Genomic DNA, 15,853 nt, shown 5'->3' on the forward strand with positions numbered 1-15,853 from the left:
TTTTTATATATATAAATGCTACAATGTGGACAATATATTCTCTACGACATACACCTTGTGTTTGTCTAGAGGAATTGTGCTTGCCAGATGGTCTGGTTAGATCAGTGAGGAGGAGAGCAGCTACACAGGGCGTTTTCTAACGCATTTTCTTCCTGAGTTTTACTGCCTACTCATGTGCGTTAGCTTGAGCCACGCCCTGCACGGATCCACTGGTATTTTTAACTCTTGCACGGGTTCATCGTGCTCAGCTAATTTGGACTGCACATTTAGCTGCATGGCTACTTCTTAGATAGCCCTCACCAAATAATTCCAAAGCGTGCACACGTATTTATTTATTGCGTGCTTTTAACGCCGTTATCACACTGCATAACAGTGACGAAAGCATGCAGAAGCCAATCCTAATGTGAAGCTTAATTGTGACCAAATTCTAGCGCAGATTGTTCAAAGGCAGTTTTTTTTTTGCCCCGAAGAGTTGGCAATATTGCAGCTGACGAAAAATGTAACGTATTCAATCGCGACTGCAATCTAAAACGTCTAGAATTTTGGATGTTTGTCACAAAAAAGAGGTCACACTTCAATCAGCTGCAAAATCCAATTGGGGGCTACAAGTAAGTGCGAAGAATGCAATTGGTGGAGAGCGGCCAACACAGCTGAACCAGATAAACGCTAATGTAACCCGTCTATACACCTGTGGCAGAGCTGAACTCTCAGCTGAACTCTCTAAGTCAGAGATTCTTGAACACCGTGCTTTCCTTTTCACAAACTGGTCTAATGTCAAATTCAGTGACACGGTGCAACCTGGATGATCTGATCTCACAATTTGTGAACTTTGCAATAAATTGATTTTATATAACTACGCCCGCATAGTAGGCACATAACAGGAGTATAACCGTTGTTTTGCCTTTCTAGGTCGGAAAAGAAAGCTCAGTTTCGCGGCATCTTTGTACAGCACAGGATACATAATACAATACAGTACGTGGAAACCAGCTATCTGGGAACATTTGGATTAAAACATAAGCATCCGCGAAGTTTCAGCCAAAACGGCACCACGCTGGATCATGATGACCTTGGCCAGGAAAAGTATTCACAAAACTAACTACACACTAGTGGACACAATCGTGATGCTTCAATTAAACAATTCCAATTAGTATAACTGAGTATTGAACAAAATACTCCCTTTAAACGGAACGTTGGGACTAATCTTTTAATTTTTACGCACCTGTGTGAACTTTTCCATCGTCTCCTTTCGAAGTCTGATGTCTGAAAAATACTGATAATTAAGCCCCAGACAAGAAACCCCACTCTGTATCCCCGTGACCTTACTTTTCTAAAAACCTATTGGATGGTGGATGGCGCCGGAGGCGGATCAAGGAGGGGAGTGCTCACTTTTCTTCTAAATAGTGTTGGGGTTTTCAGTCGAGCAGGTAAAAATATAAATATCAATGTCTACCAAAATTAAAACAAAATAAATAAATAAAACATATTAAATCTGGGTTTTTGTTTAGGAGATCTTAACAATGACCTGTTCTGTCCGCTATATTTCGTCTTTGCAAATTGTTTCATGAAGAAAAAAAAGTAGTAGAAAATTTAACACGAAGGAAAATCCTAATAGTTCATCAAGCATGGAGAACAAAGGCCAGAGCCCCAAACTGGTGCCATTATATAGGCTGCTTTTGCAGTACGATTGGTATCCCAGTTGTCCGTCCATGTTGCAGATTCTGAAATCATACAAACTACAAAAATTTGGAAATTGGATTTACTTCGGAGCTTCCAGCATAATTTTGCAGGATCGATTTGACATGACAGTGATTCTAAGATTGCAAAAAGGTAATAAACCGTAACGTCGGCGTTTAACTCACTAAGCACATTTTAGTAAATGTCTCTTGTAATAAACACTTACCTGTAATGTAAATGAAGCTTGTAGACACTTGTAAACGGAAATGTTTTGAGAATGTCGCAGTAATTGAAACAACAGAATTTATTTACCACAGTTATTGACTGTTGGGCTTCTACACATTGGCTCTCGGAGTTGTTTAGTATTTGTCAAGATGACATGAACCTATATGCACATAGTCTGAATTACCTAAGTACAATGTGTTGGCGTGTACATTGCAGCAATTTTTGTTTTTACCACACTGACATAGTTCAATTAGTGGCAATGCATTTTTTGTTATTGACACCAAAAATGAGTCCCAGTCTAAACGTTAGATTTTAGTAAGTATTTTGACTTCACAAGACTGCCATAACATGCTTTTCTAAGGCCTTTCTGCTTGACATTACAGTTATAACAAAGGTTAAAACATATTATTGAATTCATACGTTTTGATGGTGTTAAAACAACATTTGTATTTCACAGCAAATGTTAAGTAATAATGCCCTTAAAAGACCTTGATTTAAACACATTTTCATCATTTTTGTCTACCTTTTGTTGTCTTGATATGATTTCCTGGTGTCTTATTCTGTAAAACTGTCCTAGCTGGTATATGTAGTTGCAATTTTCCAGTATAGAAAGCTATTAAATACATCTTCAACATACAAAACTGCCATGACATCAATACACACATTTATAGCTACAAGTCCACACACATCTACATAATACCATTTATTTCATAAATTACATAATTTGTAAATGATCAATTTGATCTATACATTTTAAACATGTCTGGGTTTGATATTCTGTAAGTTGTGTACTCCATTTGACATGGACCGTCAGTGGATTTTGATCTGTGGATATGGGGTGCTTGTGATTTTAACCCTTTTGTAGTAGTTTATATTAAGACTGCAATTCTTCACATTTCCATTACATTTAGTTGCTCAGTAGTTGCTCTGACCTGGAGCAACTTACATAGGTTACAGTTTTTACATGTTATCCATTTATACAGCTGGATATTTACTAAGACAATTCTCTGCCCAAGGGTACAACAGCAGTGCACCAGCAGGGAATTGAACTGGCAAACTTTCTGTTATGAGCCCTGCTGCTTACCAGCACACCACCCCGAGGTGTTTTCCCATCTGCCTGTATGACGAGGGCTACTTTATTTGTCTGAAATTGATGTAAGACTAAAATTTCTTCAGAGAAGTACAATAGATCAATATACACCTAAAAATCTTAATTGGAAAAATATTCACCCCTGTAGCAATAACTCCTCCATGTGCTGTCCATTTTATGTAGTTTGAAGTCTGGGTCCCATGCATGAAATTGCAGATCCTTTACATTTTGCAGATCTTTAACAGTATTCTAAATTTGGTATTAACCTGGTAATTGATATTTGCGTTTTTATAAAGCAGAGTGTTTAAATATTTAATACCTCAGATTCTTCATTATATGATTCTGTATTTATCCATTTTGCTACAGAGTTGTCATTTAGCCATGATATCACAGACCTCATTTAAGCAGTGTAACTCAGCAGGGCTGGCAGTACTAGTCCACCTTTTCTTTTTTGCATGTGTAAATTTAATCAGTGGTTTTAAGTAATCCGTCCCATATTTCAGTGTGTGTTAGTACGACTAAATGTATAGTCTCAAAAAGGAATAGCAATCGGGTATCAAGTATATTCATGTTTGTAGTCTCGGGTCTTCCAAGGAGTCAGAGGGCAGTAATGTGCATCTACCTTAATTTCTCAGTTAGCTCTGCAGTATTTCATTTTGCATTTGTTAACTCACTCCATGTTTGAGGGGATTGTAATTTGGTCCTCCTCTAGCCACTACTCCAGATTTCTTTGTTCATCTAACCAGATAGAGTGCTACATTTCTTTGTTTCTTTTGTAAGAATGGTAATGATTTCAGAGTATGCTGTATATAGCATGACATTGTGTGCATATAAGAATATCTTGGGCATTTTTCCAGCTATGTTTACTTTTTCTGCATTCTCCTTACTTGTTATGGATGCAGCTCTGGGTTCCATTGTTGTGTGAAAAATTAGAGACGAAGGAGGATCTCCCTGATGCGTACCATTGGATCAATTAACATTTCTGATAACGTTAATTTACTCTGACCTTGGTATCTGGAAATGTTAAACATTCAGAAACAAATGGCCTTTTAAATAAAAGCCTTCTTGGCATCTAATGTCAGTCAGCATAATTGATAAATCCTGTCTGGTATGCTTTAATTATATGAGGTAATATGTCTAATCATCTATTGGTTAAAATAACTGTTAATGTTTCTGTTTTCCATTTAGGTGAGATACAGGTCAATATGAAGAACATTTTGTTGGATCCTTGCCTTCTTCATATACAGCTGTCGTGATAGGGGTCAAGTTTGTGAACAAAGTTGATCTAATGCCCAGTTGAATACCCTGTTCAGTATAAGCGATTGTTCATCAATGAACTCTTAAGGGAATAAGGGAATCCATCGCTTTTGCAAATTTGCTTGTTTTTCATTTTACATATTTCTTCTTGACTGTATATATTATAAATTTCTTAACTACTGAAATTGGTGAGATGAGTTGTTTGTTTTGTTCCACAGAGACTTGTTGCAAATTCAACTTTCCAAAATAAGTTGTAATGTTTTTCTTGGGTTTTTTATTTCTGGAATTTGCCTCTTTTTTCTCACCTATCTCGTTTTTACAGTGCAAAAGCATTAGATACTTCTTTCTAAGGATTTTCTAATGTATCCAGGGGTGATATCTTAACGTTGGAACGAGACTTGTTAGCTATAGGAGTCTTCACTCTAAATTATAACAACGTAGCGCATTCATTAAAAAAATATAAGCACAGGAAATTTGTCTTTGAGAACAACTGCTGGGAAAACACAAATAAGCTAAAGTAGCTACAGTAGTAACACTTTCCCCCTTCAACACGTGCAAGATCCAACTTGCCAGGGCATGGTCGACCCTGGAAGCGCTAATGACTGACTTTCAAATCGACCAATAGGAGAGACTAGTCACAGAGCAACGCTAGACAGCAATACGTAGCTATAGAAGTGACGTGTTCCAAACAGGGAGCCGCGATTGGATATTTTTTGGCGATATATTTAAAATATTCTCCTCTATTGTTAAATGGCAACTTCACAGGAACAGAGTGAAGGTTTCCGAAGTGGTGAGTGTTGAAAACTTTCCCCCTCTCATTTTAACTTATTAATACCTTTCCAAAGTCCGATTGCAATTTTAAGTAACGTTAGTGAATCGATAGTTCCATAAACAAAAATATCTACTGACATATCAAAGATAAATCGGTCAGTTAGCTAGCTAGCTAGCTAGGTGTGTCGTAGCTAGTTTACCTATTAGTTGCAGCTAGCAAGCAAGCTCGCTGTATTGTTTTGCAGTATTAAAAATATAACGAAGTACTACCTGTCCACCTTGTGTTAGCAAGCACCTGTTAGATGTCTGCAATATAGTATCGTGGTGCAAACGTTTACTAGCTACTTTGAAAGGATGCAGTGTTACTGACTACCTAGTCTAGCTATCGTGAGATTGCGTCGAATCAGCAAAAAATTTACGAATGAGGAAGCTGAAGGGTAACGTTAGCGAGCTAATAAATAACGATGAAGTGTTTTCATATGGAATAAACAAAGATAGGGAGGCTAGCTATGTTGGTTTTGCCACAATTATTTGATTATCTGGGGGTTAGCTAGCTGGCTGTCTACTGCCATGACAAAATGTTATTTATTTGGTAATGTCTTCGGTATGGGGAGGGTATATTAATATCTCTACAGTCCACGCTAACCCTATGCTTATTGCCACTTGAGGTAGATTAGGTGGGTTAGATACAGACATTTGGCGCATCTCTGTGTATGCGGGGTGTGAGATCTGACCCCGTCTTTCCTCCGCAGCCATGGCTGTTCCCCGGGCTGCAGGTTCAGGCTTGTATCTGCAGGGTCCGCACTCTCCAGACCCCCTGCTCTCCCCGATATCCAAGCTCGCTCACTGCTTCACCGGGTTGGGCACCTTCCAGGCCGGGTAAGGAGCTGTTCTCGCAACACTCCGAGCTGATTTGGTACAGTTCGTGTACAGTACATGTCTCCGACTGTTTCTCTCCTGCTGTGCTTCTCAGTGATACGCCCCGCCGTTGCCTGGACCTGTCTAACATCAGCACAGGAAGCGGTGATGCTGCAGTCCCACCCGACTCTCCATGCAATGCACCCCTCCCAGGTTTGGACTCACTGCCGGCTACCACTGCTGTATTTTGGTGAAAACGTAGCAGTGACTTTGTATTTAGATGTACAAAGGCCTTGGTTACCATTGTTCTTGACTACAGACGGTCCGAACTCAACTGGTACATCACCATCACAAGGTTGTGCATTTCAAAAAATAAGAACATGATGTTTAGAGCTTGAGGCCATCTAAAAGCCATCTCAAGTTCATAGTTTTTTTGGTTGTTTCTTGAGATTCCTTTTAATAACTAATGTTTAATGTCCTAGATAGGATGTTTTGGTGAACCATGTAATTTCCAGACTCTGTGCTTTATGTCTGGGGTTTTGCTGTACTTAAAGAGGTTTAAACTTTATCTAGTGTATTCAACTTCTTGTTTCCTGTAATGCATCTGTCTGCAGACCAACCCGTGTCTCCCCAACAGCAGTCGCCTGCACCCAGGTAACACTCACTGTTCTCTCCACCTTCATCCTCCTCCTCATCCTCTATCCCAGCTCCCACAGTCCTTAACATGGTACTATTACATAGACACTACAAAGTGTGTCACATCCTGTGCATATGTTCAGTATGACAGCAAGTAGAGGATTTACAGTGTTACATTAAGCTTAACAGATAACAATGTTCGAGGTGCATAAGGTTATTTTTACACATTATCGGTGAATACATCTGGATGTTTAGGGAAAAAAAATAAGATTGAGTACCCTGGTGCAGGGGCAGCGCAGTGACCCACCTTAGAATATGGAACCTGTCGGTTGCTGGTTTGAAGCCCAGTCTTCAAACCATCCTGCAGTTCCTTTTGCACTGTCCTTTCTCTCCAAAAGTCATGAAAGAGTTTGTCTTAATTCACAGAAGGAGTTACCTGCCAGAACAAGAGAGTTATGGGAAGAATGAATACATGACTTCTGAAAATGGATCTATAATCTGCATGATTATAATTTTAAATAAGATGTAATGAAATAGACTTGATCTGAACCTGAGTTTAATTATCTTTGTGTAATGTGTCCTTGTTTTACCAAACGGTGAAAGAGAAAACGATTGTAAGTGTTATTAGACTGAGAAATGGACAGTGAGTGTTATTGTGGTGTGTCCAAAGAGAGCAGTGACCACTGGTGAACTGTGGCCAGAGTGAGGATCTGATTTGCTTTTGTTCTCCCTCAGGAACAGCCGGATGAAGCGGTTGAAGTCAGTTCTGGTAAAATGAGATTATGTCAGAGTGGAAGTATTCTTGCATGTTTCCCCATCATTGAACATGCCTCGGAGTGATGATAAATGCTTTTTCTCTTTCTGTCTGTCTGCAGCCAAGGCTGCTGTGCAGCAGTCCCAAGACAAGCTCCAGCATTCACAGCCGGGGAGATCCTCTCGACACAAACAAGGAGAATGTGAGTGTGGTGAATACAAATATCCATGTGCACATGCATGTACACTTGGATGTACATCCGGTTGTGGTCTGCTCAAAGAATTATTGAATGTAAAGTTGACAGAATGTGAATCAGAACTGGTTTTGAAATGTTTTGGATTACGTATTTCTGGTCATGGCCACAGGGTGGTAGTAAAGACCTTACAGTTCCTAGCACCTGCCTTGAATGTTACAGGCATTCTTGTACAGCAAAGGCAGGCAAGCCCAGTACCCAAGGGCTGCAGAGTCAGCTGGTTTTTGTTGAGCAATACCTTTTGTTGTAGTAGACATGGAGAAAAAAGAGAGGACGGAGGAGAACCGTGGTGTAAAATTAACATTCCTTTGGCATCCCACCTTGTCTTTTTGTCTTGTGGCAACCAGCACCTCCCTGGTAGAGAGGCATGCTTATGCTCAAGCCCAGTTTTGTATATTTTTGTCCCAATTTAGTATGTTTATGGTATGTGTTCAGTACTTGCATAGGAAAGCTTATTCTGAGTGTATCAATGTGTGGTTTATGCGTGGTGATGAACTTATTACTCCTGTACACATACATGCACTGTTTAGGTAGCAGAGTGGAGTGGGCAGCCCGCCAGAGAAGAGTGTACGCTGCAGACTGCAGTCCCACAGCCAGGGGGCGCCGGTGAGCTGGGCGCCCTGGGCAGCCCTATCACTGCCGCTCCCCTCTCCCCAGTAACGGACCTCCAGGGGGCTGATGACATGGACGGCTTCATGGAGGTGCTGGAGGAGCAGGAGGAGGAGGTACCCAGGAAGGCACTTGAAGAAAGAGAGATGTCCTGATTTAAGCAGGAGACGTGATGATGATGATGATGACAGTGTGTTTTTTCTGCTCACTAAGGGGAATGTAGTACAGAGATTTACTGTGGCAGTTTAGTCTCCTGATTAACTGGTTCTCATAATGAGAAGCTTGTTAAGGCCTAGTCCTGTATTTGCTGTCTCCAGCAGTTTCTTGACTAATTTTCTGCCTGCTAATGGGTCTCTCCCCCTCTCTGTCTGTCTCTCTGCCTTTCTCTCTCTGTCTACCTCGTGGTGTCTTTTCATCTCTCTGTCAGAGTTTGGCTGTCAATCCCTTGTCCTCTAGCATGGCCCAGCTGCTCTCTGACCCCCTCATGAACCAGGAAGTGGATATCTCCTCTGTGAGTGATCCCAGGACACACACAGACACACACAGACACACACACACACACACACACACACAATAACAGAGCATGCAGCATCTTTCAATAAAGACATTGACTTTATAGAGCATCTCTATGCTCCACACCCTTTATACATGCAATATTAGTCATTGTTGTGATAGCAGTTTATCAAAATACTATATGTGACCAACAATGATATAATGACGAAAAGAGATCATTTACAAATATTTAAAAAAAACAATCCTAAAAACCTTAAAAAGCTGTCAAAACACAACATTGACAGGTCTTTGAATGGAATGGAGGTGTGAATGTCATGGCAGTAATACCACTCCTTTCCACCAGATGTCAGTGTGCCGTCGGGAGGGTCGGCGCCTGTTCCGCTCTCCCTCCATGCCGGAGCGGCTGCACCGGCCAGCGCTGAAGCGAGCCCTGGCCACCCCCACTGCCGACCTGCCCATCAAGCGACATCGCACCCTCCCCGCAGCTGTGCAGGAGGAACAGGACCAGGAGGGAGGCGACAGTGGGGCGGCGTACAGCAGGAAGAGGGGGGTGAGAGAGGGAGGAGAGTGGGGCAGTACACAGCAGGAACAGGGGGGAGAAAGGGAGGAGAGAGGGGCAGTACCCAGCAGGGAGAGGGGGGTGAGAGAAGGAGGAGGGGGGCAGTACATAGCAGAAAGAGGGGATGAGAGTGGGGCAGTACACAGGAAGGAGAGGGGGGGTGAGAGAGGAGCGGCATACAGCAGAGAGAGGAGAGTGGGGCAGTACGTAGCAGAAACGGGGGGTGAGAGAGGGAGGAGGGGGATGGGGGGGTGTAACAGAATAAAGGATGGAGGGGCAGACTGATGAAAGGAGAAGGGTAGAAGAAAGAGAGGGAGTTTTTAGAGAATAAAAGAAGTAAGGAGATGGGGTGAAAGACGTCAGCGTCTCTGTGTCAGTCAAGCAGCCGCCTTCCTTTGAGTTACTGTGGAATCACCGTCAAACTTCTCTCTCTCCTGTCTGCGTTTGTCTAGCCTTGTCTGGTGTGTGTGTGTACTTGTGCGCGCGCACACACTGTTAACAGTTTCTGTGTGTGTGTGTGTGTTTTGTGTTTACATGCGTGTCTTTCCTGTAAGTTCTCCTCTCTGCGTTTCCCACAGTGCTTGCTGAAGAAGACTCTGTCTCTGTGTGAGGTGGCCCACAGCTGGCAGCTGGGAGGGGATGGTGCCAGTGCAGAGCTCATTGGAGACTTCAGCAAGGTCAGTTTGCTAGACCCGGAGTAGATCACGGGTAAACGGAAGAGGCGCTTTAAAGGAGCTTTCTAAAATAGCACAGGACAGATGGGGTGTCAAGTGTGAGTAAGCTGTGAGTAAGGTGCGTGTTGTACCCTGGCAGGTGTGTGCCTTGCCAACTGTGACAGGGAGACACCAGGACCTGAAATATATCACCGCTGAGACAGTGAGTACAGACGCCTACAGAAAAAGCCGTGATCTTGCAGAGTGCTACCTGAGTCTTCTCTCTCTCTCTCTCTCTCTGTTCTTTCCTGCCTCTTTCTTCCTCTCTCCCTCATCCCCTCCTCCTGCCTCCTGTCTGCCCGTCTCTCCATCTCTCTGCCTTTTTCTTCCTCGAGGTTCAAGGCTTTATTGACATCACATAGCACAGTGCTGCCAAAGCAGAGGTGACGGGAAACAACAGACAGAGGCTGATTATGCACTTATAACTCTGACAGCTTTCAGACTCCTCGGTGTTGCTCATACTATCTGTGTGAGTCTCTGTGTCTCTCTCCCTCTCCTGTTCTCTCTGCCTCTCTGACTTGCTCTCCCTTTCTGTCTCTCCCTCTCCTGTTCTGCCTCTCTGACCTTTTCTCCCTTTCTCTATCCTTCTCTCTGTCTCCCCCTCTCCTGTTCCCTGTGCCTCTCTCCCTCTCCCCCTCTCCTGTTCCGTTTCTCTGACTTCCTTTCCCTTTCTCTGTTTCTCCCTCTCCTGTTCTCTCTGCCTCTCTGACTTGCTCTCCCTTTCTCTATCCCTCTTCCTGTCTCTCCCTCTGCTCTCTCTCTCTCTCTGGGAGAACGGTGTTTGATGTAACACAGAGTATAAAGATTTCTGAAACAAGTTCTGTAACTCTGTTTTTCATGTTCTTCTGGTGTTGTGGTCATACTTGGCGTTGAGTATGTATGTAAAGAGTCTCTCGCTTATTTAAAGCTGTTTTAAGGAAAGGACTTTGAAAGGTGTGTTTCTCTCTGTCTCAGATGTGTGCACTGCTGGCTGGAGAGTTCAGCAGTCTGGTGGAGTCGTTTCTGGTGGTGGACTGTCGCTACCCCTATGAGTACCAGGGTGGACACATCAAGGTGAGGACCAGGTGAAGGGACAGGGCCATGAAGGGGGTGAGGCTTTGGCTGTGTCCCTCCTGCTGGAGTGTGTGCCTTTGTCCACAGGGGGCGCTGAACCTGCCGAACACCGATGAGGCAGTGGCCCACCTCCTACGCCAGCAGCTGCGAGCCCGTTGCCCCGAGAAACGGCTGGTGCTGGTGCTGCACTGCGAGTTCTCCTCTGAGAGAGCGCCAAGAACGTGAGGAGACACGTCACATGCCACACACACTCATACACTTACCTCTACACACACACACACACTCATACACTTACCTCTACACACACACACACACACACACACACACACACACACACACACACACACACACACACACACACACACACACTCATACACTTACCTCCACACACACACACACACACACACACTCATACACTTACCTCCACACACACACACACACACACACACTCATACACTTACCTCCACACACACACACACACACACACACACTCATACACTTACCTCCACACACACACACACACACACACACACACACACTCTCATACACTTACCTCCACACACACACACACACACACACACACACACACACACACTCATACACTTACCTACACACACACACACACACACACACACACACTCATACACTTACCTCCACACACACACATACATTTACCTCTATATATATATATACACACACACACATACATTTACCTCTATATATATATACAGTATACACACACACACTCATACATTTACCTCTATATATATATATATATATATATATATATATATATATATATATATATATACATACAGTATATACACACACACACACACACTCATACACTTACCTCTACACACACACACACACACTCATACTTACTTCTACATACACACACACTCATACGTTTATATATATATATATATATATATATATATATATATTTATAGGTATACACACACTTATACATTTACCTTTACATACACACACTGTCACACACACTCACACATTTACATATACACACACACATGCCCTCTCTTACGCAGAGCTGTGTGATGTGTTCTTCCCGGGGGCAGGTGTAGACTGCTGCGGAGGCAGGACCGCAGTGTGAATGAGTACCCAGCCCTGCACTACCCCGAGGTGTACATCCTCAAGGGAGGATACAGGGACTTCTACCACCTCTGCAAGGTAAGAGCCTCGCTCTGGCCTGCTGCTAACACCTGCGCCAGCAGGGCTGTCAGCGGCTGTGCTGTGTTTTCCTCTCTCTGTCTGTCTTTGAAATGCTCCCCATATCCCAAATATCATTCCGATTCTCAGGGGCGCAAGGTTGAAAGATTACATTTTTATTTCTAATGGTTTTCGCTCTCTTGTTCTCTTTTTGTCCCTACACCCCCTCCCCCCTCTGTTGTTGCCTCCCCCCCCATCCCCCCCGTCGCTCTCTCCGTCTCTCTCGCAGGAGCACTGCGAGCCTCAGTCCTACTGCCCCATGCACCACGAGGATCACCGCGAGGAGCTGCTGCGCTTTCGCACCCACAGCCGCGCCTCGGCGGAGGAACGCCGCCGCCGAGAGCACATCACCCGCCTCATCAAGCTCTGAGCCAATCGCGGCCCTCCTACAGCCGCTCCGCCACCCGGCCACACACAACGAGCCAATCGCAGTCCTCCGCAGCCGCTCCGCCACACTGCCACACTCCGCACACCTGTGCGTCTGATCCATGTCGTTGTGTGGACCAATCAGCCTGGCGGCCAGGTGTGAACACCTGTTGGAGGCTACCTTCCTGTGTGAGGTCATCGGGAAGGGACGGTGATTAGGGAGAAGAGCCGCCTTACTAGTGATTTTTGCAGTCACCAATGCAAACAAAACCTCACTCAAAAGAACTGCCTTTTCATGCCTTTATGTTAACTCTCTGTCCTGTTACTTCATGTTTGTTTTTGTATTGTACCTTGAAACGCATCTGTGGTTTTAATGCCAGGGATTGCATGGGTTTCTGTCGGGACTATACTGCTGTGACAGCTCTGTCCCGCTACAGTGCCTGAACTGCGAAAGGCTGACCTACCTGGTTAATTCTTTCTGTAGCATTTGACTCTTTGGTGTGGTGGGCCTGTATCTCACACACATGAAGAGTCCACCATTTCCCTCTGTGTCTTTTAATGATTTGTTTTCTTTTAAAATGTATCTCTGTGCACTGGAACACACGCGCACACACACACACACACCATGAAGATGGACATGCAGGCTGCACAGTGGCGTGGATTTGGAAGTCTTCCTAGACTCTGTGGGGAACGGCATCCTACTGACAACAGAGAAGACGACAAGGAACTTTTATGATTAATTTTAATGATAACGATGATTATTCCTGTTTTAGATGTTTTCGTAAGTGCTTGTATGGTCCTTGCCAATTGATGTTTCTGCCTAATGTCGTTGGCTGTGAGAGTGAGAGAGGCAGCTTGTCCGAGTTTGAACTCAGCGTTGTACACCATTTTTTTGAGGAATTTATGTTTTTACTCTGTTTCATACATTCGGGCATCTGCATTTCAAGGGGCTGCTTCCAGTAATGCATAATTTTTTTTTCATTAAAAAAGGAGGGGAAAAAAACATTTTTTTACGCTTGTCTCAAATGTTTTATTCAAGACAGACTACATGTTTGAACCAGCGGGAGAGGCACACACTGCCCCTTAAGAAGAGGATTGGTAAAGTCAATGACTTTTAAAAAAAAAAAAAAAAAAGGGGGGACAGGAATACATACAGACCAGCGCAGCAGCCAGACAGACTCCGGCCATGCAGGCAACTCAAAGGGCGGAGGAGGGTTTTTGGGCCTCCCTTTCCTTCTAAGCGCAGGTTCAGTCTCGGTACGGGACAGGAGCGGGTGTGCAAGAGGGCGGCGCGCTGCGGCAGACCTCCTGCACGCCTGACAGACTGTGACAGGGACGTGCAGCGCTGATCTCTGCTGCGGCAGTCGGTTTCCGCAGCTGGAGCGAATTCAAGCGCTACGCCGCCCGTCAAGGGCTCGCTTGTTAATTAACGCGCTGATTGTCTCTTCCAAACAAACAAACCCGGAATAAAAAAAAAGAGAGAGAGAGAGGCTTCGTTGCTGTGACATCGCCTGTCAGATTCCCGCCATCGTTTCCAAGGCAACAGCCTACGCACGGTTTCAACACCCGTGTTGATGTGTTGGACGCACGAGTACCGAGTACACAAGTGGGAGGGGTAAGGAAAAAAAAACGTCCCAACTCTCCGCCCCACTCTTTACAGTCTGAAAATTGGGAGCAGTGTTGTTGCCGGTTGTGTGATGTCCTGAGTGAACCTTGGGGTTCTGCTAGATAAGCAAGGCGTCTGTCTGCATCATACAGCCGTGATGGAGACATATAATGACACTGTAGCTCAGTCTGCATAAAAAGCCTGTTTAATTAGGCAAGCTGTCATCTGATGAGCTGTGAGGCCCTCACAAAGGGTATCTGGGGTGAGGTGTTGATTTGGGTCATCCCCCCTGTACCCCCAAAAAACCTCACTCCTCCTTCCCAGCTGGGCCAACACTAGAGACCCTCTTTCAAAGGCTTTCCCAGGGCTTCAAAGTGAGTAAGGCTGGCCGTGCTGACCGGTTTCCCCTTCCTCACACTCCTCCCTTTCTCCTTTCTTCATGTTGCCTGTTCTTCCCGGGCCAAACTGCAGGTGTGAAGTGCGCACAGCCGAAATGCATGTGTACAGCTGGTCACGTCTGGACTGATGACTACCGTCTTCGTAATGAAGTCTCCCTCTTTTCATCTCTCTCTATGTCCATCTTTCTCTCTTCATGGCAGACTGCCAAGCAACACTGACCCACCCAGGCACTGGAGAAGGGGGCATGGGGGGAGGGGGTTCAGTCCTGCATGGGTGAATCTCCACAAGATATCTCCGAATAAAAGCCCTGATGACCTTCAGATGCGGGTTTCACACGGCATCATTGCTGCTTTGTCTTTCTACGAAATGCCAAACTTGTTGAGCTCCAAAGCGTACCTGATTTTAAATGAGCACTGTGCGTGTGCCAGAACCCCCTTTTCTATCGCCTCCTGATTCTGAGCGGCTAGCACTAAAATAACACTTGTTCCTTTTTTCTCTCTTTTCTCAGCATACTGATGCGCCGACGTTGTGCCGCTCCAGTGACTCTGTAATTTTTATGACACTGAACTCTTTGATGTCGCAGAATAAAGTTTCGTTTTAAAACTGAAACTCCATCTCTCTGTTCCTCTCTCTCTCTCTCCCCCTCTCTTTGTGTCTCCCTCCCTCCCTCGCTCTCTCGCTCTCTGCCCAGGGAGCACGGCTTCAGTGTAGAACAACTGGCTGATTTCACAGGGCTCAGCGAGCGGCCGGTTCCGGCGGTGCTGTGAGGAGATAGGGGCGGGAATGGCGGTGCTCCAGACCCCGCGTCTTCCCGTAGGGGGCTGGTGCCATGGACGTGCCGGGGGGGGTTCCTCCTCGTCTCCTCTGTCACTTCACGGGGGGTTTTTGTGCTGCCTGTAGGGGCCGGCCTTTATCCCACTCCCCAACCCCAGCCAAGCAAGCGCAGGCCTTCCAAGGCCAAGAACCAGGATGGAGGGAGGAGGGGAGAGGGACGGGTGAAATGAGGAATGAGGGGAAAAAGTGAGGGGGCAAACTACAAAGGGAGTGAGAGAGAGAGACTGAGAGGAATGAAAACATTTCCAGCTGCACAGAGATCATATGTTGTGCATTCATTCGATAATCGGTGTCATTATGCCTAAGAAGCCAGTAGGCGGCAGTCTGCTGTTTGAACCAAACAAGAATCCAATGGCCCAATGCAGTGATGGGGACACTGCACTGAAGGATATGGCATCTTGCATATGAGACATTAAATGAAGAACCTGCCTCTTTATGGTCGTAAAAGATCCT

At 44.9% G+C, this 15,853-nt stretch overlaps 1 protein-coding gene across 1 annotated transcript; it reads left to right on the forward strand.

The window, feature by feature from the left end:
* The first annotated feature begins 5,014 nt into the window (after window positions 1-5,014).
* LOC118790660 (M-phase inducer phosphatase 1-B-like) lies at window positions 5,015-12,612 on the forward strand. The gene is made up of 15 exons (XM_036547652.1): window positions 5,015-5,036; window positions 5,770-5,896; window positions 5,991-6,088; window positions 6,490-6,529; window positions 7,247-7,280; window positions 7,387-7,467; window positions 8,049-8,243; window positions 8,555-8,638; window positions 8,984-9,190; window positions 9,778-9,876; window positions 10,013-10,075; window positions 10,867-10,965; window positions 11,053-11,186; window positions 12,045-12,156; window positions 12,425-12,612. Exons 2-15 carry the CDS (start codon window positions 5,772-5,774, stop codon window positions 12,563-12,565), a joined length of 1,512 nt encoding a protein of 503 aa, XP_036403545.1. The 5' UTR covers window positions 5,015-5,036; window positions 5,770-5,771; the 3' UTR covers window positions 12,566-12,612.
* The last annotated feature ends 3,241 nt before the right edge of the window (window positions 12,613-15,853 follow it).

This window comes from Megalops cyprinoides, chromosome 16 (assembly GCF_013368585.1).
Source record: "Megalops cyprinoides isolate fMegCyp1 chromosome 16, fMegCyp1.pri, whole genome shotgun sequence".
NCBI classification, from domain to species: domain Eukaryota; kingdom Metazoa; phylum Chordata; class Actinopteri; order Elopiformes; family Megalopidae; genus Megalops; species Megalops cyprinoides.

What these genes read in the sequence shown, in the direction of transcription:
- LOC118790660 (XM_036547652.1), top strand. Translation starts at nt 5,772, where the DNA reads ATGGCTGTTCCCCGGGCTGCAGGTTCAGGCTTGTATCTGCAGGGTCCG. An exon ending in TCGACACAAACAAGGAGAAT is followed by an intron (nt 7,468 to 8,048) that starts GTGAGTGTGGTG and finishes TGCACTGTTTAG; the next exon opens with GTAGCAGAGTGGAGTGGGCA. An exon ending in ACTTCTACCACCTCTGCAAG is followed by an intron (nt 12,157 to 12,424) that starts GTAAGAGCCTCG and finishes TCTCTCTCGCAG; the next exon opens with GAGCACTGCGAGCCTCAGTC.